A 19,467-nucleotide genomic window follows, 5' to 3' on the forward strand; every position below is an offset into this window, starting at 1 on the left:
TTCACTGGAAAAGTTTTATTGAAAAAAAAAATTGTACAAATAAGTTCTTGATGTGACAGCAACAAAGGCTCATTTTCCCCCTTCCCTCCCCATCTTTGAAAATCTACAAACGGAGAAAAAAAGTTCATCCCCATGATGCCTGACCAGAATCCGCCCATGAGCCCCCACCCCCACCCCCATGAGCTATTTCCCGATCCCCCCCTCAACTGGGGCCAGGGCCATCATGGGGGTACTTGTCCCAGGGGGTGCAGCACCTCATTTTATAGTTGAGGGAAGTTGGGAGAGGATTGGAATAGAGCTGGAGAGAGGGCTGAGGTGATGGTCGGGTCAGGGAAAGAGGGCCCCCGTTCCACGGGGCCTGGGCTGAGCCCCCACTAGCTCGATTCCGTCTCACAGATGAGAAAGCACTTGGCTATAAATATGAACACTGATTGAGGCAGGCTTAAACCCAGGGCTCTGAGGGCAGGACATGACTACTGCCCAGGTCCCACAGAATGTGGGGTCCCTGGGGTTCCTGGGCTCAGCATCATGGTATCTGGGAGCCCACGTCCAAGCAGATGGCTGGGAAGTCTGCTCAGACACACAGGAAGCCTGCTCTGTTTGCCCACCCCTACCCCATGGACTATCCAAGGTCAGTACCTCAACTCCCTCCCTCCCATAGCACCCATGTGTCTCAGGAGCCTTCGGCTGCCTCCTGCCATCCCACGACCCTGGGGCCCTACAGCTCGTCTCGCATCTTGTCACCCTTGGGCCGAACCAGGCGCCCAATGAACAGCAGGGAGCCACTCTGGGTGTCTCGAACCAGGAAGATGAAGGGGTGGTCAGCATAGAAGAGCTTGGGGCTTCGCAGCTCCTCGCGCCCATAGATGTCCTGGTCAAAGGGGTTGCCCTCTGTGTCCCACTCGAAGGCAGTGGCGTGGAACACACTGGCCAAGTACAGGTCCTTCTTGCCCGACATGCGTGATAAATCTGCCTTGTTCTTGTCGATGGCCTCAGTCAGACCCAGCCCGGCCAGGTGTTTCTGCGGGATGAGGCAGGTGCCGGGTGAGGCCGCGAGATGGGCAAGGCTCCTAGACCCGCACCCTCCACCCTCACCACCCATCACCTCCTACCCCGTTCCTCAGAGCGGAAATTACCACCTCCCCGTCACCTCCTGTAAGCCAGACATGATGTAGGCACTTCGAACCACTGCTTTCTTAACTCTCACGACAACCCTGCAAGAACCTCTAATTGCCACAAAACAGATAAGGACACGGAGACTTGGGGGAAAGGCAGAATTTATCCCCGGTCCTGCTGAGCAATCTTGATCAGTGCTTCTCAAAGCACGGGTCACGGACTGCCAGTATGGGCACCACCTGGGAGCTTATATGGAACACGCGTCTCCTGACCCCCTCTCTCCCAGAGCCACCTATCAGAATCTCTGGGGGAGGACCCAGGAAGCTTCTTTAACAAAATCTCTAGGTAATTCTTGGCACACTCAAATGTAAGGAAGACTACTCTAAGGATAGCTATGACCATATAATCCTGGGGCTTTAAAACCTGTCCAGGGTGCTTTCTGCCTGGGAATTGCTTCAAAATAATCTGATAGGGGTGGGGCACCTGGCTGGTTAGGCTGAGTGTCCAACTCTGGCTCAGGTCATGATCTCATGGTTTGTGAGTTCAAGCCCCACATCGGGCTCTCTGTTGTCAGCACAGAGCCTGCTTCGGACCCTCTGTCTCCCTCTATTTCTACCCCTCTCCCCATCATGCTCTCTCTCCCTCTCTCAAAACTAAACAAACAATTAACAGAAAATAATCTGTTGGGGGAGAAATGGCTGTGTATCGACTCCTTATCGGTCATGAGCTGCTGATGATTGAAGCTGGGTGATGGATACAGGAGAGTTCATTACACTGATTAAGTTTTAATGTATACATGATACATCTTTTTTTAAATGTTTGTTTATTTTTGAGAGACTGCAAGCAGGGGAGGGGCAGAGAGAGGGGGACAGAGGACCCGAAGCGGGCTTTGCGCTGACAGCAGTGAACCCAATGTGGGACCTGAACTCACAAACCATGAGATCATGACCTGAGCCGAAGTGGGACGCTCAACCGACTGAGCCACCCAGGCGCCCCAATATACGTTTTTACATATTCCCATAGTACAAAATTACAACGCACCCCCACAAACATGCACCCCACTCCCAACACACACACTTGCCATGGCTCTGCAGAGCCGCCGGAAGCCAAGTACAAGTGCTTTCGTATGTCAACTGTGCTTGTGCTGTGGCCTTACCCCTTAGCATACCTCTCCCAGCACTTTATTCGACGGTCTCACTGAACAGCCGGCACCCTCAATGGTGTCTCAATGGCCACCCCCATCCCTGTAGAATGCTTTAACCACCCCGTTTTCCAGGAAGCCCTCCTTATCCCCCACGACCGGAGCGGTCTCCCTGCGGCTCAGTGAGGAAGACGCTGCAGAGAAGGACTACTGGCCAAGTCACCAGCAGCTTCCGGGCCCAGGTTTCTGCAGGACAGGCCACCTCCCTGGTGAGGCCAAACAGGCACTTGAGCTGGGGTCCTGAGGGTCAGGGGGTCCTGAGACAGGTGTTCTAGGCCCAGCGACTCCAGTCCCAGTGACCTTACACAAGTCACACACGTCAAATTTCTCAACTCCATGTACTCCATGGACTTGTGTGTCCACCCAGGGTTCCAGGAAGACACAGGAGAAAAAAAGGGAGGATGGCGTCAGAGCAGCCACGGCAGAAGGAGAAGCTGGGAAAGAACCTGGACGGGTCCAGGACGTGGTGATGGCTCCTCTCTGGACACCTCAGCATGATCCACAGCACAGGCCACGCAAGGGCCACTAGTCCGTGGTCTGGAGCCGAAGCCCCATTTCATCACAAGCTTTCTCTCCACAGTGTCAGCAGTGAATCTGAATCAATCCCGTGAGTGAGAAGCTTACCAAGGAGCCATTTCTGGCATCTAAGGCGCGAATGAGATAAAAGTTTTCCCTTTTGAGTAGGTAAAAAAAAAAAAAAAAAAAAAAAAAAAAAAAATCTCTCCTGACTGACAAAAAGGCCACCTTGAATTTTCACCCTGAGGACTCATCACAGCTCTACCACTCACTAACCAAGGTGACCTCAGCAAGTCACTGCCTCCCTTCAAGCCACTGCCCAACACCCAGGGTGGTCATGAGGAGAAGATAACATTGAATGCGTGGGTTCAGTTTCCAGCCACCCCGAGTGCCTCACTGTTGACAGCCATTGTTCGTCTTACTGCTGCACGGGGGACGACCCTTCGGCTGGAACAGTCTAGAACTGGGGGCACCTCAGGCTCAGAGGCAGTACGGTACGGGACTAGGGCACAGCTTGGTGCCAGATGTCTGAGTTACCGTCTGCGTGACTGTGGGTAAGTTGTTTAGCCTTCCTGAGCCTTGGTTTCCTCATCTCTAAGAAGCTTATTAGTCCTACCTGATGAAGTTGTTTCGAGGATTAAAAGGTTAACATCTACGAAGTGCTCTGAAGAGTGTCTGGCATACAGCAGGCGCTCTATCGCATTTAACTACGGATGTCACCATTATGTTCCCAAAGGCAGGTCCCAGGCCTCTTCCCGCAGCAGCCCTCAGTACTACCTGGACACCCACGGAGGCTCAGGACAGACCGGCTGAGCTGACGAATGGGTGCCCCAAGCACCCCTCTCCTCCAGGCCCTGCAGACCCCAAGTTGGGCCATCCCTCACCTGCAGGTCGTGGGTCACCTCCACCACACCCTTGGGCAGGGAGATGGCGACAGCCTTCTTCTGCATCTTCCCCATCCAGATCTTCAGCTGCTCCTTGGTCAGCAGCTTCTCAAGGCGCTCGAGGGGCTCCACGTGGTGCGGCATGAGGATGATGAGGCTGGAGAGCTTGTGCGCCAGGGGCATCTCCACAATCTGCAGCTTCTCCTTCTCGTCATCGTAGTAGTTGTAGAGGCCTGGGAGGAGAGCCGAGAGGGCACTGGGCACGCAGGGCTGGGGGCGGCCTAGGCCCCGAGCGCCCTCACCCCCCCACCTCGGCCCCCGGCTCCGCAGGTCACCCACCTGTGCGGTGCATCATGGTAACACCCACAGTATAGGATCGGGTCACCATGAAGCCTCGGTTGTCCACCATCTTGTGGTGAAACCTCTCGTCCCAATGCGCTGGAGCGGGAAGCAGAACGCAAGGTCAGAAATAGACGGCCCCCACTCAGAACACAGCCCCCCAACTGCACACCCTGGATCTCTCTCTGCCACAGGCTTCCGTTCTAGTCTTTGGGGCTCACCTTCCCCCCCACCCCAGCGCCCAGTCCACAGAGTACGTGCTCCCCGCTTTGGGGGACATGGGCGTTGGCCCCGTGACATGCTGCCTGAAGCTATGAGGAACAGCTCTCTACAGTCAGGGTCCGGCTGATTCCACCGGACAGAGAACTCTTTCAGGAGGACCCTCGGCTCAGCCACCGCCACGTCCGCCCTCTGCCCTGGCACCTGTCGGGCATTTGGGCAACACGTGCCGAGCTGGCTCCCCACCCCAGCTGCTGAGGGCTCTGTGCCCGGCCGCCCCACCCCTCTGGACTCACGCTTGAAGAACATGGCATTGACCAGCAGAGCACCGTCCGTGCGCTCCACGTCCTTGGTGACCTCGGGCAGCTTCCCGTCGGTGGTTTGCGCCGCCCATTCATTGATGGACTGCAGGGCGCTGCGCTTGTCGCGGAAGTTGATCTTGGAGTGCTCGCAGTTGTAGTGCTGCTTGCTGCTGCGCACGAAGTCCTCTGCGAAGCTCACCGAGCTGGGCCCGTACAGGCGGCTGCCCAGCTTCCAGGTCACGTTGCGCGCCGTGCTGTTGCTGAGCGCTCGCAGCAGCTCGCCCAGGCCCGCGTGCACCTCCTCGTCCCGCAGCTGCTCCGCGCTCAGCACCGCCTTGGCCTGGGAGGCCGTGGCCGCCTTGCCTCCCAGCGACACGAGCCCCAGGGACGAGGCCACCACCACAGGCGACAGCAGGATGTTCTCCACCGCCTGGTCCTTGGCCATGGCCTGGTACAGGCTGAAGGCCAGGCCGGCGCTGCGCTCGGCCAGCGTGGCCGCTTTGGGGCTCAGCTTCTCTGCCGTGCCCGGTGCTGCAGCAGCCGCGGGCTTCTTCACCTCAGCGGCCAGAGCCACGGCCAGAAGGCAGCAGGCGCCGATGAGCGCGAGGAGGCGCATGGCTGGGAGGCGGGTTGTACGCACCACGGGGGACCTGTGAGGGCTGGAGAGAGGGTGGCCCTGAAACCCTAGATGTTCCTCCCCAGGAACCATCCCCAGCCTTCTGGCAGCCACCAAGTCCCCTGCAGATGGGATCAAGAGAGCTCAGAGTTCTGGGGAACCCAGACCTAACTCAAGAGTTGCCAAGATCAGAGGTCTCAGTCTGCCCCGTCTCTCTGAGGCCTTCTCTGAGCTCCTAATCCGGAGCAGGGTTTCTAACAAGGCAACAGCTCCACCCTATTGATTTCTTACACAGAACTTACAACAGTCAGTCTTGTGTGTTTATTATACGTGATCTCCATCCCTAACTAGTCTATGAACTCCGAGTGGACAAGAAATCGAGCCAGTCTGGTTATCCTCCACATCTCCGGTGCCTAGCACACAATGGGCCTCAGCTGTTCCTCAATGAACAAAAATCAGGGTCACTTGGCCAGACTTAGGGTCTTTATTTTGTATACAGATTAGCTCTGATCTCATATGACCCCGGGACCCTTTTCAGGGGAAAAATGTGGCGGATGGACTGAGGGTCTGCATGAAGCTCAGGTGCCTGGACAAAGGATGTCCTGTTGGGACAGGATGAAGGACTGCCCCTCCCCCTGTGCCTTTTACCCTGCCCTGGGATGTTAATGAGTCACCCATTGGCTCACTCATTAAATGGAGGAACCCAGATGCTAAACTCTGCAGCCCAAGGGTGACCTTGAGTGTGTGTCCACTCCTCTCTCAGCTTCAGTCTCCATTTGCCAAGCCATAAAGGTCTAGGTCTCCACGCCCAAGGCCTCTATCCTAGCAGGGACATACCTGTCCATCTGTCCACAGTCCCGAGAATGGATGGGAAATCCCCAGGACAAAAGTGGGGTGGGGGGTAGGTTTCCTGAGAGGAAGGATACTGGAGGAGGAGTAAGGCACAGTTGAATGCAGCAATGACACCCCCTCCCGTTCACCAGAGGCTAACCAGAAGCGTGTTCACAGGAAGCTGGGTCCACCTCAGATTCCATTCTGCCCTCCAATCTGACAGAGCCTGGCTATCACACAGGCCCTCCGCTCTGTGGCTTCAGGGTTCTCCTCAGGATCCCTTCCAAACCACAGCAATAGCATTGGTCCCCAAAACAAGCCTCACTCTCCTCCCGGGGCCTCCAATCAGGACAGTCTCTCCACATGGGATACTTCCCCGTTACTTTCAGGCAAGATGGATAGGGGGAAGGGAAGGGTTGGTAGGAACTCTGGTGGAGGCTGGGGTCCCACTGCTCCAGCGGATCCCATCCTGGGGTCCTTAAGGACCTCCAAATTGAGAATCCTAGCAAAGGACCCTCAGGACTTCGGCCTGCCTGCAAGAGCACTGGGTCTCTGGAAAGACTCCACTGCTGTAGCCATCCTGTGAACCAAAGCGGGTCCCCCCTCCCTGGGCGGCCACCTCTCGGAAGGTGCAGCGTAAAGGGGAAGCAAAGGCCGTGTGGAGAAAGCGGGGGGGGGGGGGGCGGCGCAAGGCCCAAGAGAGACCTGTACCCTAGAGCGCAGACAAGAGGGGGGATCTCAGGGCCCACCTTCCTCCCAGCCCTAGCTCCTTCCCCATCAGGCCTGGAGCCTCAAAAGCAGAAAGACCAAAGAATTACTGCACACAAAAGGATGCCTAAGAGAGTAAGATGGGGCACTACTGATTATTCTGCCTGGACAACAGGCATTTGGTCACTCAACTCGAAGGCCACCTCTAGTCCATACAGCTGATGCCAGAGCACAGACGCGGGGGGAAAAGGCCACTAGCATCCCACTGGGAGAGAGTCAAGGAGCCCAGCTCCCAGCCCTGCCACGTGGCAGACACCATCTTGACAGCCCCCACCCCCAGCCAACCAGAACCTCAAAGGGCTGGGAGGGGCTTTCCAAGAAAGCTCCAAATGACTAGTTTGGGATTCCTCAGGCAGCCACGCAGCCGCGCTCCTGCTCCTCCTGCTCTAGCTCCCGCTCTAGGTGACGTGGCAGGCTGGAAACTGAATTATCTCCATCCGCCGCCGGCAGAGGGGGGCTTCCAGCCTGGGAAGCAGGAGGCCTGGGTGCAGGTCCCAGGGGGTGGCCCAGAGCCTCCCTGAGTCTGCACAGGGTCTCTGCAGGGAGGTGCAGGGAGATGCATGGCTGCGGAGAAGGGCCGCCCTTAACGTTGACCCAGCAGCGGCAACAGAGGGAGGCAAGTCACTGCAAGCAAGCCAGCCTCCCACAGCCCAGCCCGCGTTGCCACAGAGAAATCCCAGCCCTGAGGCCGAGGTTAGACGACTTTACAGTCCCACAAACAAAACTGTTCGATCAGAGAGCCAAGGGCTGTGCCCACAGCTAGCCAGACTGAGTTGAGACTGGATTCTGGGTTTTTGTAAGTAAGAGGGAAGAGAAGCAAATGCTAGGGGTCACCAGAGAGGATCTCAAACACTTGGAGGGAGTCTAAAGTACCTGGAAACTGCCTCAGGGGGAGGTCAGTGCCTGCCTTTTTCATTCTGAAAGAAAACAGAAGAGTGAGGAGGATGGGCTAGGGCAGAGCTGGAGCAGTGGTGAGGCGGGGCCTGGAAGGCCCAACCCCAACATGGGACCCCATCTACACTGCCCCTGGCACAAAGGAAGGCACAGCTAGTCCCAGCTCCACAGGGACCTCACTGTACAGCGGGAGCCACTGAGGCCAGAGTGGAGCAGGGAGCCACCCCAGGTCCCACAGGATCAGTGGGGGGGCAGGCCTCCCAGCACAGGGCTTCTTCCTCCCGGAAGCACCCGCAGAGCCCTCGCAGAGCCCCCGGAGGAAGCCTGGATGTGGTATCCTGTTACACAGGGAGGTTAAAACAAAACAAAACAAAACCATTTCTGCTGGGAATCCCGGTGACCAGAAACAAAAGGCCTGGATCCGGAGGCCTCAGGAGGGGGGGATGGGCAGGTGAACCATCTGAAGACAGGAGGGTGTGGTGCCAGCCAGAGGCTTCCAGGGAACCAAGGCCCCCAGTTTCCCTCCAGCCTCCTTCCCCTCCATCCGGGCCCTACAGCCCAGAGGGACCTGCCGGAAACGGAGAAGAGGAGGGGCAGGGCCTCCTGGCCATGCTGGAAGTGGTTTCATTCTTCCTCCACTCTGGCCGCCTCAGGAATGTCCCTGGGCTGGGGGCAGGGAACCCTGGCCTTTGGAAGTAGCCTTAACCCTGCAGCCACTCCAAGAACCAGGTGGCAGTGGACAGAGTTGAGAGTGGGCGACTCAAAGCCTTCTAATCAGCTAATCCTCCCCTCTTGGGTGGGGGGATATGGAGCCTGCTGATTCCTCACCCCCTTCCCAAGGGAGGTGGGGGACACTGGCCAAGCTGCTCCTTTAGCTGCCAACATGGACACATGCAGGCTGCTGATCAGAAATGGACCCACCGTTTGTGACTCTTCCCAAACGGTGGGGATCCCAAGAACCCCCCCCCCAGGAAAAGCCAAGACAACTTCATCTCCTTTCCTACCACCCTACTTTCAGGAGGCGCAGATGCCACCCTGCCCGTCAGGAGGCTGGTCCACCTACCTCCGCCGGCCCCCGGGCCTCAGCCCTAGAGGTGGAGGCGTCCCGAACTGCAAAGCTGGCCTGGCCTCCCACCCCTGCTGGAGAGGCCCCCAGACCCTACCTCCTCCCTTCTGGTTCCTGCACAAGGCAGTCTCAGCATCCCGGCTCCCAGCCCCACTGTTTCCTCCCTGCCGTCAGCACCCCTGCCCCAAACTCCCATGGAAGCCTGCACTTTTTCAGAGCCTCTGAGCGCCTGACTCCCCACCCTTGCCCTGATCTCGCCCTAGTCCTACAGGCTCACTCAGCCGCCCCTGGCTCCCGACCCCGAACGCCCCAGCTGCTCCCTAAGGGCCAAGGACTCCGGTTTGCGGGCTCTGGGTTGGCCCCCAAACCCTCCCGGAGGCCTCCCGCCCTCTCTTACTCTCCGGGGCACCCCCAAAGCGCCCCCCTCCCTCACCTGGGCCGGGTGGGCTGGCGCCGGACAGTTGTCCCGTTCAAGCCGCGGACGGATTCCACTCGCCGCCGCTCCCGGCTCCCCAGATCTATATATGGCGTTCCCCTCCTCCCGCCCGTCCCGAGAAACTTCTGGAAAGTTGGAAACGCTTCCGGAGGGCGCCCCGGCTCAGCCAAAAAAAAAAAAAAAAAAAAAAAACAGCCAAAGACCTCCCCCAGACCGCCCTGGCTGCCGCCCCTCCCCCTGCGCGCTCTCACCCTCTCACGCGGCCACTGGGTCCTACTGCCCCCCAATAGGGGGGGCGCGCTGGGAACCCCCAGCAGAGAGGCCGGGCACCGGACCGCACGACCTGCGCTGCGCGTGGACACTGTGGAGACTCCGGACTTTTCCGGTTCTGGAGGTGGGGAGCGGGCGGGGGGTGGGGAGGGGGTTAGTTCGAATCACTGAGCTGGAGGGGACACTGAGTTTCAGGGCCCAGCTCCCCAGAGAGGAGCATCCCCAATCCCCACAATCTTACCCCGGATCGCACTTCCTTCCAGCAGCCCTTTCCCTTGCAAGGTCTCTGCCCCAAGGGGATCCGTTCCCCCGTTTTAGAGCTGAAACTTAATTGGGTTCTCCGACACGCCCCCTCCTCAGTCAGGACCCCTCTGCTTTGTCTCAGGGGAGGTGGTCAGAAACTGAGAAGCAGCATCTTTCTCCATCCGCAGCTTCTCCTGATCACCGGAGCTCGACCTTAGTGACTGCCCTGAGGGGAAGAGGGGTCCTGAGGGGCCCAATAGGGGACCCTCAACCTGGAAAGTCTTGAAGTGATAGAGGCGGGGACTCCGGGGGAACGTCGTGGTTTGGCCGGGTCTGGAGGGGTGCGCAGGAAGGAGAACCCTGACTGTCCACTAAGTAATATGTTGTGTGACCCTAAGCAAGTTACTTTCTTTTTCTAGGCCACAGTTCCTTCTTTGGCTGTGAAATGTGGTGCTGTCATTCGTTGCTTCCTTCCCACCTGTAAGTCTGGCTCCCTCTCTCCTTGGTTATCCCTGCCCCCTCCCTGTCGGGCTTCCTCCCATGGCTCCAGGTCTATCAACCCCTCTCACCCCACCCTCCCACAACTGATAGTCCCTTGAGCTCTGAGCTAAGCTGGATATTCAATTCTCTTCTAGGTGCTACAGATACAGCTGAGAAAAGGACAAAGTCCCTGCCCTCAAGGATGTACATGATGAGAAGGAAACGTGCAGGTTAGTAGGGAACTCAAGAAGGCAGCAGAAGATTATTTAGGACATGCCCATACCTCCCGCAAGTCTTCTAATAGTGAAGTGATAGATAACAAATGGGCACAATGTGGAGAGGAAGGGACAGGGTAGAGAGACCCTTCATTCGCTCACTCATTCATTCATTCAATCAATAAACTATCTTGAGTATCTTCTTTCTTCCTGGTGCATCCTTGGATCATGGGGAACAAATGAATCCCAGCACCCAGTGGATGAATCATCTGGGTCCCTGGCAGAGGGGTGAGGGGAGGGCCCTTTCTGGCCACCCCAGTCTGCTGCTGGTGACTAACTTGGAAGTCTGGGTTAGGGGCTGCTGCTCAAAGTCTGATTACACAGACTGTGAGAAATCTTAGATTAGAAGAGGTTCAGACTCTTTGAATCAGGGTCAGAATTGGAGAGAACTTGAATCCTGAAGTGACCTTCATAGAAGGTGATATCTTACTTGAACCCCCATGGAATCTTTGAATCCATCTAAGGAATCTTAGAGTGTTAAATCTCATAGTCAGAGAATCTTAGAAGAAAAGAAGCAGGGGCTCTGGGCTGCAAGGCATCTCAGAGGTCGTGGATTCCTGGGCACAGCCCCAGGCAGAAGCCTCTCAACAGTATCCCAAAGGCAAGCACACAGCACCTCCAGGAACAGGGAGTCCCACAGAGGCAGCTCAGTATTCTTTCTTAGGATAGGTCTGATCATTAACAAAATTGCTCCTCTATAGAGTGGTGTCCGTTTCCTTGGAGTGGCCGTCATGGTTCTCACGTGCTTTCCTGCCTTACCTGTGTATTGGTTTTAAGGATAAGTCTTTGCTATCCAAGGAAACTGCCTGGGTCACAGGCCATACCCCGCCCTCCACCCCACCCCCACGCCCAGCTTGGTCCTCAGATGGTAATCAGCCCATGCACTAAGAGTCCGTCAAAGCTGGCGGAATAAACGAAAGGTTGGTCTTGGTTTCCAGTAGGTCTAGATTGTCAAAATCGAACAGATTCCCTTTCTTCCTCACTGTTCCATCTCTTAGCTCTCTGAGGCCTCGCCAACACTTTTAGGGGTAAGCTGAATGCTGTGACTCTCAGTGACTGCCCTGAGGGGGAAGAGTAAGCCGAGGCTCCTGCCCTTAGATAAACCTAGAATCCTAGACGGTCAGAGTAGAAAGGACTAATACCCCCATTCACAGAGAGAGAATCTCCTGATGCCTAAGGAAAAGGCTGGGTCTGGAAGACCCTCTGGCAGTCTTACCAGATCGCTACTGTAGCTCAAACTGGGTCAGAAGCCTCCTCTATGGCAGGATTGATGTGTCATCACCCTGTATTGTCACTGAGTGTCACTGGAGACCCCGGCCTCCTACTCAGAGTCCCCGGTACCCAGCATAGCGCATGCCCAGAAGAGGAACTTGGTAAGCACAGTCAGTGAGTGAGTGATGGGAGGTGGCTGCCTGAGTCGTTGGAGCTCCAGGCACCGCCTCCGTGAAGAAAGACAACGGCTCCTTTAAATTTCCAAGATCAGCAAAAAAAAATGTTGAGAGACTTTGCCACATTATTCTTAGCTCTGAGCCTAGCCCAGGCCTGGCTGTGGCCCTTCCCCCACACTCCCGGGCTGCACTTTCTGGAAAAAGCACTCTTTTTGGAGGGAGGAAACACTCTTGCATTGCAGAGAGACTCTCCAGCATTTCAGGTCTGGATTCCTTCAGTGCCTTCGGCTGCCTGCAGGAGCAGTTCCTGCCCCCCACATCTATCCCATCCCAGGGAGGGGTGGAAATTTGCCCAAGATCACACAGCAAGTCCGAGACGCAGCTGGGCCAGAGCCCAGACATTGGACCCCCAGTCCTCCTTCCCCCAAACCAGCTTCTAATTGACCCAGCCAGATGGGCAGGCCCGGGTTCACCAGGGGTTACAGGAGCAGCTTGCTCTGGCCCCAGTGGCTAGATTCACACGTCCTTGCCCCCACAGAATCCTAGGACAAAAAATAAAAGATCATTTAAGTGTTCACCATACTCATATCATATTTAACTGTTTCAGGGTAAGTAAGAATGTCACCATCTTAAAACTGAGGAAACTGAGACTCAGAGAGGCTAAGTGGAGTATGTAAGAGCATACAATGAGTTGCATTCAGCCCTGAGACTTAAACTAAGTCTATTTGTCCAAGGGAAGGTAGGGAAAGGGGAGGACCGAAAAATGACGTTTATGGGGCACTTTGCTACGGCTGGCCTCGCTGGGCACCTAACTGGTATCTCACTCTTAATTATAGGACGTTAATTGGAAGGAAGTGTAATGCTTTTTTCCTTTGTACATGGGATAAAACTGGAGCCAAAGAAGCCCCTGGAAACCAATCCGTTGTGGGCCCTTTCCCTCAGAGGGCCAGGGCCACCACAGGCAGTTCTTTGAGATGCTGTCCAGGAGCCAAGAATATGCTCGCAGCCCAAAGCATGAGTCAATTGCAATTTCTGCAATCTCGGGTTCTCTCGGTGGAGTGTGGGGCCTTGCGACTCAAAGGGCGTTCCTGCTAGCTGCCACGTCGAAGGGTGGGAGGCCCGTGTGGGGGTGAGGAGGGCGGGCATGGGATCTCTCCCCTCCTCCTCCCAAAGCAGGCCTGCCCCACCCCCCACCCCTCTGCCGTCCTGGCGTGGAAGGAAGTCACACGGGAAGTCCAATGCCCTCGATCACATGCGTGACACAACACCCAGGAGACACAACACGCCCACCGACACGACACCGCGGATGCACGTGTGTCCATCCGCCCACTGCGGCCCCTTCGCGCAATCCGCGTACACCCGTAGCACTCATGCGCACGTGTCTGCATATTCTCCAGCAACACGGCTGCACCACACCTAGCACACATGCCTAATAGGAACCTGTGTGCAGGCACACGCTCCAGAGGACAGGCGAAAGGGCACAGCCAGGAAGTCTGGGATTCTACTCTCATCTCTCCACCCCTTCACGCCTTACTTCTTAGTCTCTGAGTTTCAGTTTCCATTTGTAAAATGACAGGGTGCGATTTCTTCTTGCCACCCTACTCCCTGCCAGTTGACAAACACAGGCACAGAGCTCCTGACCCCAGCCGGGGGCTCCGTCCATTGTACCAGCTCTTCCGTGGCTCCCACTGGTCCCTGGAGAAAGTCCAAGCCCCTTCTTTGCCCTGGTCACCTTGCATCAGGAGTGCCAGTTTGCAAAGACAGGTCCTTGGTGCCCCTGGGCAGAGATGCTCTGCCTTTTCAGGGCCAGAGCAAGGGAGGACGCTCTTAAGAAAGCTCAGCTTTAGGAGTGGGGGAGCACATTTTATTTTGAGTGGATCGGTAGGTCCCTCTCTTCCCCCAGCCTCTCCCTCCGAGGCCTCCTCTGGTAGCCCCATGGAAATAGCTCCAGCTGCCTGCAAGGCTGGGGGGCTGGTAGGGTGGTAGAGGCTTGTTAAATACTGCCTGACCCTTTCCCCACCCCCACCGTCTCCCTCACCCCTCACCCAGCTCCCAGCTCTCTTCCTCTCCTCTAGGTGACACCAGCAGCTGTAATGGTAGTGATGCCCACCTCACCCACAGGGCTGACACCCCTGTCTTACCATCTCTGACACTCGGAAAAGGGACCCCTGAATCCTGACCACCCATCCACACCCCAGCCCTAATCTACTTCAGCCCAGTGCAGCCTCCTCTGTGTTATGAATACAGGAAGCCCTGGCTTGGATCCTATCCCAGCTCTGCTACGTTTTAGCCTTGTGCCCGTGATCTAGAGCCCCCTCCGTAAACTGGCAATGATAATCTCAAAGATAATGAGAAGCACAGATGAAACAAGGACCTGGAGAGCACTCTGAGAACTCCGAATGACATTGGGCTCTCCACTCCACACTCTGTTTGCCTCTTCTCGGCCTGGTCCAGTCCTTCCAGGCCACTCCTGCTGTGTCCTCTGAGGGCCATCCTGTTGGTTTCACTCACACCTGGCCTTGCACACACACAAGAGGATAGCAAAGCGTTGTGAGTGGCATGGCGGCTTGCCTGGGGAGGCCCAGGCAGAGGACGGCAGCCTGTAGAGGAGCAGGAGCCCAACCTGGGAGTTGTGAGGAAGTCTGGGTGCTACCTCTCATTGAGTGATCTTGGAAAGTCACCTCTCTGTGCCTCACTTTCCTCATCTGTAACATGGGGATATGAGCAGGATCTAGAAGGCTCTGAGGGATTTCATTTTAAATTGTTTTTTTTTTTCAACGTTTTTATTTATTTTTGGGACAGAGAGAGACAGAGCATGAACGGGGGAGGGGCAGAGAGAGAGGGAGACACAGAATCGGAAACAGGCTCCAGGCTCTGAGCCATCAGCCCAGAGCCCAACGCGGGGCTCGAACTCACGGAAGGGATTTCATTTTAAACAGGAAGAAGTGTTCTTGCAGGAGGAGAAATTGGCACACCCTTTCTAAATTGTTTTAATATTTATTAATTTTTGAGAGAGAGAGAGAGAGAGAGGCACACCCTTTCTAGAAGGCAGTTTGCATTGGGAGCTTTAAAGACCTGTTACTGAGTAATTCCCTGCAACATTGTTTGTGAGAGCAAAAATTGGAAACAACCTATCTATTGGTAGGGAGTAGGAATACCAAGAAGCTGGAAAAAAACAAAAAGTAGGAAATTCCTTATGTCCTGATACTGATATGGAAGGGCAAAGTGACGGATAATATGACGGTTCACTGCTGTTAGATGCACACACAGACCATCCCTGCAGGTGGGTGAGGAAGGAAGGTAACATTCCTTCCATTCAGGGGAAGGACTGGAGGGACAGGAGAAAGGGGGAGGGGTGAGACTTATTTTTGGACTACAGCTGACCCAGAATGACGTGGGTTTGAACTGCGTGGGTGCACTTATATGCAGACTTTTTTTTGATAAATACGGTACAATACTGTAAGTGTATTTTTTCTTCCTTACGATGTTCTTAAAAACATTTTTTTTACTTTAGCTTACTTTACTGTAAGGATACAGTATATAATACATATGTCATACAAATAAGTGTTAATTGACTTTATGTTATCAGTAAGGCTTTTGGTCAACAGGAGACTATTAACAGTTAAGTTCCGAGGAAGTCAAAAGTTATATATGTGGATTTCGGGACTCTGTGGGGGTGAGGGGTCAGCACCCCTAATCCCTGTGTTGTTTTAGGGTCAACTGTATATGAATGCATTACGTATTCACACATTTTTTAAATTTTAAGTTATTTGTGTTCTTTTTGAAAAAAAGAGATCAGTTTTTTTTTAAATTTAGCTGAAGGAAATTATTTTTGAAAATATGAGCATAGGTACAGGTACAAGGATGGTCATTACAGCCTCGTTTGTAAGGGCTGAAAATTGGAGAATGTCAGTAAGGGAGGGACCGTGGGCAGCCATCATAAAGGAGGAAGTTGTTTCAGTCCTCAGTGAAAGACAGCTCAATGGATTGGTGAATAAAAAATAGAGCAGTTTATAGGGGTCCCTGGGTGGCTCAGTTGGTTAAGCGTCTGACTTCAGCTCAGGTCATGATCTCATGGTTTGTGAATTTGTGCCCCGCATTGGGCTCTGTGCTGACAGCTCAGAGCCTGGAGCCTGTTTCTGATTCTGTGTCTCTCTGCCCCTTGCCTGCTCACACTCTGTCTCTGTCTCTCAAAAATAAATAAGCATTAAAAAAATTTTTTTTTCGAATAGAGCAGCTTATAAAACAGCATATCTATGAAAATGCTATGTGCAGAGGCACAGATGAATGGAAGTATGTTCATACCTCACCAAAAAGCCCACTCTTGTTATTAGATGATTTTCCACTTAATTTTTAAAACATGTCTGCTGTTTGAAGTTGTTTTATTTATTTTTTTATTCTTTATTTTTAAAGATTTTATTTTTTTAAGTAATCTCTATATCCAGCGTGGGGTCAAACTCACGACCCGAGATCAAGAGTCATCTGCTCTACCAACTGAGCCAGCCAGGTGCCCCTGAAATTGTTTTACTTTTTCAATGAATGTGTACTAATAACAGACATAGAGAAATGTGTATAATATTCATAGAAAAAGGCCAGAAGGAAATACGCTTAAGTGGTTTAATACTATTTATCTTTGGAGATAGAAATTCGTGTTATTTCTATTTTCTCCTCTCTGCTTCTCTGAAATTTTTCAATAGCATATATTACTTTTATAATCAGTTTTTAAAAAATCAATGAAGTGAATGGGAAAAAAACATCCAATGGGAGGTCAAGCCAGGCCTGAAGGACCTTTGTCTGAGTCGGGGGTAGGGAAGGGCAAGCCGATGGGGCCTGGGGCTCAGAGGCCCTCACTGCAGCTCTGGGGAGGTTGGGAGGCTGGGGCTCAATCGCATCTGGCCAGGCCTGTCATTTTCCACTACCACAAGCCTGCTGGCTTTAGGCCTCAGGCTAAAATGAGTTAGGTCCCGACAGCATTTCATGGGAAGCCGCCAGGGCAGGCAGGGAGGGTCCCAACAAAGGTCACCACATGAGGAGGTAGGAGTATGTGTGGGTAAAGCTGCAGAGGATGGCCAGCCAGGGGTCTCCCAGGAGCTCTGGGGGCTGGGAAGCTTGGAGCTTCTCCCTGATGACAATTTAGCAGGGAATGGACAAGGTCACATTGGTGTTTTTCAAGTGGTTCTCTGCCTGCTGAGTGGAGAGTGATAGAAGCCAGAGAGGAGACTGTCACAATAACCCAGAGCAAGATGCTAGCGCCCGGACCCAGGCAGGAACCATGGGGCTAGAGAGGTCCTAGTGGTGGACTGAGAATGAAGGGCCCAGGAACAGGGGGAAGGAGGACTCTGGGATGTCGGGCCTGGGTGATGGCACTTTGTCCTCTTCCTGAGATGGACCCTGTGAGGGAAGGTGGTTGTCTGTAGCTTGGAGACATCCAGGAGGAGGCGGCATCCCTTAGCCTGGCACTCGAGAGAGAAGGCCAGGCCAGAGAGGACGACTTGGGAGCACAGTGGAGTAAGGGACACGGTGGGCTGGAAGGTGTGGGTGAGACCAGATACAGAGCGTGAGAAAAACAGGCTGGGTTGAATCAGGCCCAGTCCAGGCGGAGGGGGCATCTCTGCCACCGCCAGGAAGGAGAATCAGGGTGGAGCTCGCAGGTGGGGCTGGGGGCAGAGGAAGAAGGCCATGCTGGATGCTGTGCAGAGAGGGCCCCCTCCTCCCTCGCTGAGAATGCGGAGGGAGGACCAGGCTGCCCTGATTCCGTGGTGGGTGGGGTGGGTCCGAGCTGGGATCTGTACACTCGGCCAGGCCCCATTGGCTGGCGGGCGGGGGCCGGCGCAGAGACAGGCCACGCTGATGCAACGTGGGCCTATCGTTGCAGGCCCGGCTGAGGGGCTGCAGCTGTGCAGGCCGCTGCCCAGAGGTTCCAGCAGGGAGGGAGGACCGGCGCAGGCTCGAGCCCTGGGACTGCAGCCCAGCCACGCCCCAAAGCTGTCTGTTCTGACTCAGGAGGGAAACACGCCTTTCATGGAAGCACCCAGAGTCCTCCGCTCTGTGCATGTGCGTGTGGGCGCGAGGCGGGGGAGGGGCCCGCGAATGCTGCGCCGGCTCAGCGGTTCCCCTCAAGCCCAGCCTGCCGGAGGCCAGGCCGGGAAGCAGGAGGGGAGGAGTTGAGCACCTGCAGAGCCGGGGCTGAGCATCTGGTCCTGGGTTCCCGGCTGTGCTTAGCCTCTGACTCTGTATGCGACTCTGGGCAAATCCCTGATCCCTCTGAGCCTGTTTATCCGTCTCTTAATCTGGGACAGAGACTTGCGGGAAAGAGCTCAGAGATTGGGGACTGGCGCGGGAAGCGGCACAGCTGACCAGTCTGAGCCCCCAGACCAAGCGCAGAGGAAAGGAACTAGTATTTATGATGCCCACCCTGTGCATTCTTTGTTAAGTCCCATAACCCTGCTGGAGGTAGGTATTTTAATTCCCATTTTGCAATGGGAAAACTGAGCCTCAAACAGCCCAGGAATGACAGAGCCTGGATTTGAATGAAGCCAGGTTTCCCCGCTTGGGGTCTGGGGTTCTGTCCATTGCAGCAAACGGGCCATACCTGAGGGCATCAGGAGGCTGACGCTGGCATCACTGATGGCCAGAACTCAGAGTTGCCCAAATCTTGAGCACTACCCCTACATAGTCCCCTTTCTGTTCTTAAGCAACGGGTCTCACAGGAGATGCTTGGAGGTGTGACCAGGGGAGGAGGAAGAGGGCTGCAGAGCCCAAAAGTGCCTGACACCTTGCCGGTGTGGAGGGGTGGGTGGGGAAGACTTCTTGGAGGAGACTGCCTGGGGTTGATAAGGAGCTAACGCCAAGTAGAGAAGACGTGGAGAGGGGGAGGAAAGCGAGGTGCTCTCCTCAGGTGCACAATCAATGGCAACACTCAAACCCACAGGAATCAAGAGAAGTAAAATTTTCAAAAATCAAAACCAATGCAAAAGGAAAAACCCAAGACGAACAAAATATAAAAATTTTAAATAAAGTCAGGATCCAGGCTCACTTCATGGGTGTATAACCTGTGTGGCCTCCCAAGGGCCCCACACTTGGGTAAATGTCCTGCTGTTGCCATCTTGAAATTCTGAATAATTTTTGAGGAAGGAGCCCCATGCATCACGTAGCCGGTCTGGGCAAGATCAGTAAAACAGTACTGTGTCAAGCCATATTGGAGCCTGAGCCAAAAGAGAAATATATATATAGTTGAGATTGTGGTATTTTGTTCATTGTGGATTTCTTTTTGCATTACCTTTGATTCAAAAAAAAAAAAAAAAATTGGGACACCCAGGTGGCTCAGTCTGTTAAGCATCTGACTCTTGATTTCAACTCGGGTCATGATCTTACGGTTTGTGAATTTGAGCCCTGCCTTGGGCTCTGCATTCACAGTGTGGAACCTGCTTGGGATTCTCTCTCTCTCCGTCTCTTTCTGCCCCTCCCCCACTCACGCTGTCTCTCTTTCTCTCTCAAAATAAATAAATAAACGTTAAAAATGGTTATTAAAATATTGCAGATGTTATTTCTCTTGATTACTGAGGTTTTGATGCCCCTTTTAATTTGCACCCAAGTGAATGCCTCCCTGGCCTCACCCTAGAC

The 19,467-nt window shown here is 54.4% G+C and overlaps 2 protein-coding genes across 13 annotated transcripts in view; one reads left to right on the forward strand and one right to left on the reverse strand.

Annotated features, from left to right (window-relative positions):
• On the reverse strand, positions 1–10,076 carry SERPINH1 (serpin family H member 1). Of its 5 annotated transcripts, none has more exons than XM_045483971.1 (6): positions 9,700–10,073; positions 7,666–7,709; positions 4,572–5,236; positions 4,057–4,155; positions 3,718–3,950; positions 1–1,021 (listed from the first exon to the last, which is right to left on the reverse strand). In XM_045483971.1, exons 3-6 carry the CDS (start codon positions 5,191–5,193, stop codon positions 719–721), a joined length of 1,257 nt encoding a protein of 418 aa, XP_045339927.1. In that variant the 5' UTR covers positions 5,194–5,236; positions 7,666–7,709; positions 9,700–10,073; the 3' UTR covers positions 1–718. The 5 variants fall into 5 exon arrangements, with proteins under 5 accessions (XP_045339927.1, XP_045339926.1, XP_045339928.1 ...); XM_045483970.1 differs by lacking the exon at positions 9,700–10,073 and adding an exon at positions 9,186–9,299; XM_045483972.1 differs by lacking the exon at positions 9,700–10,073 and adding an exon at positions 8,750–8,838.
• LOC123601150 (BRD4-interacting chromatin-remodeling complex-associated protein-like) overlaps positions 8,521–19,467 on the forward strand; it is a 22,736-nt gene continuing 11,789 nt past the window's right edge. For 5 of the 8 annotated variants that reach the window (XR_006713997.1, XR_006713996.1, XR_006713998.1 and 2 more), the window contains exons 1-4: positions 8,521–9,582; positions 10,121–10,181; positions 10,337–10,411; positions 13,421–13,608. Coding sequence is in view for 3 of the 8 variants with exons in the window: in XM_045483974.1 (XP_045339930.1) it covers positions 8,598–9,582; positions 10,121–10,181; positions 10,337–10,355 (1,065 nt within the window). In the remaining 5 variants the exon portion in view is untranslated. Of the gene's footprint in view, positions 9,583–10,120; positions 10,182–10,336; positions 10,600–13,420; positions 13,609–13,893; positions 14,600–19,467 lie in introns of those variants that run through there. The other 3 variants (XM_045483975.1, XM_045483976.1, XM_045483974.1) reach the window with 3 other exon arrangements.

Source organism: Leopardus geoffroyi, chromosome D1 (assembly GCF_018350155.1).
Source record: "Leopardus geoffroyi isolate Oge1 chromosome D1, O.geoffroyi_Oge1_pat1.0, whole genome shotgun sequence".
Taxonomy (NCBI): Eukaryota; Metazoa; Chordata; class Mammalia; order Carnivora; family Felidae; genus Leopardus; species Leopardus geoffroyi.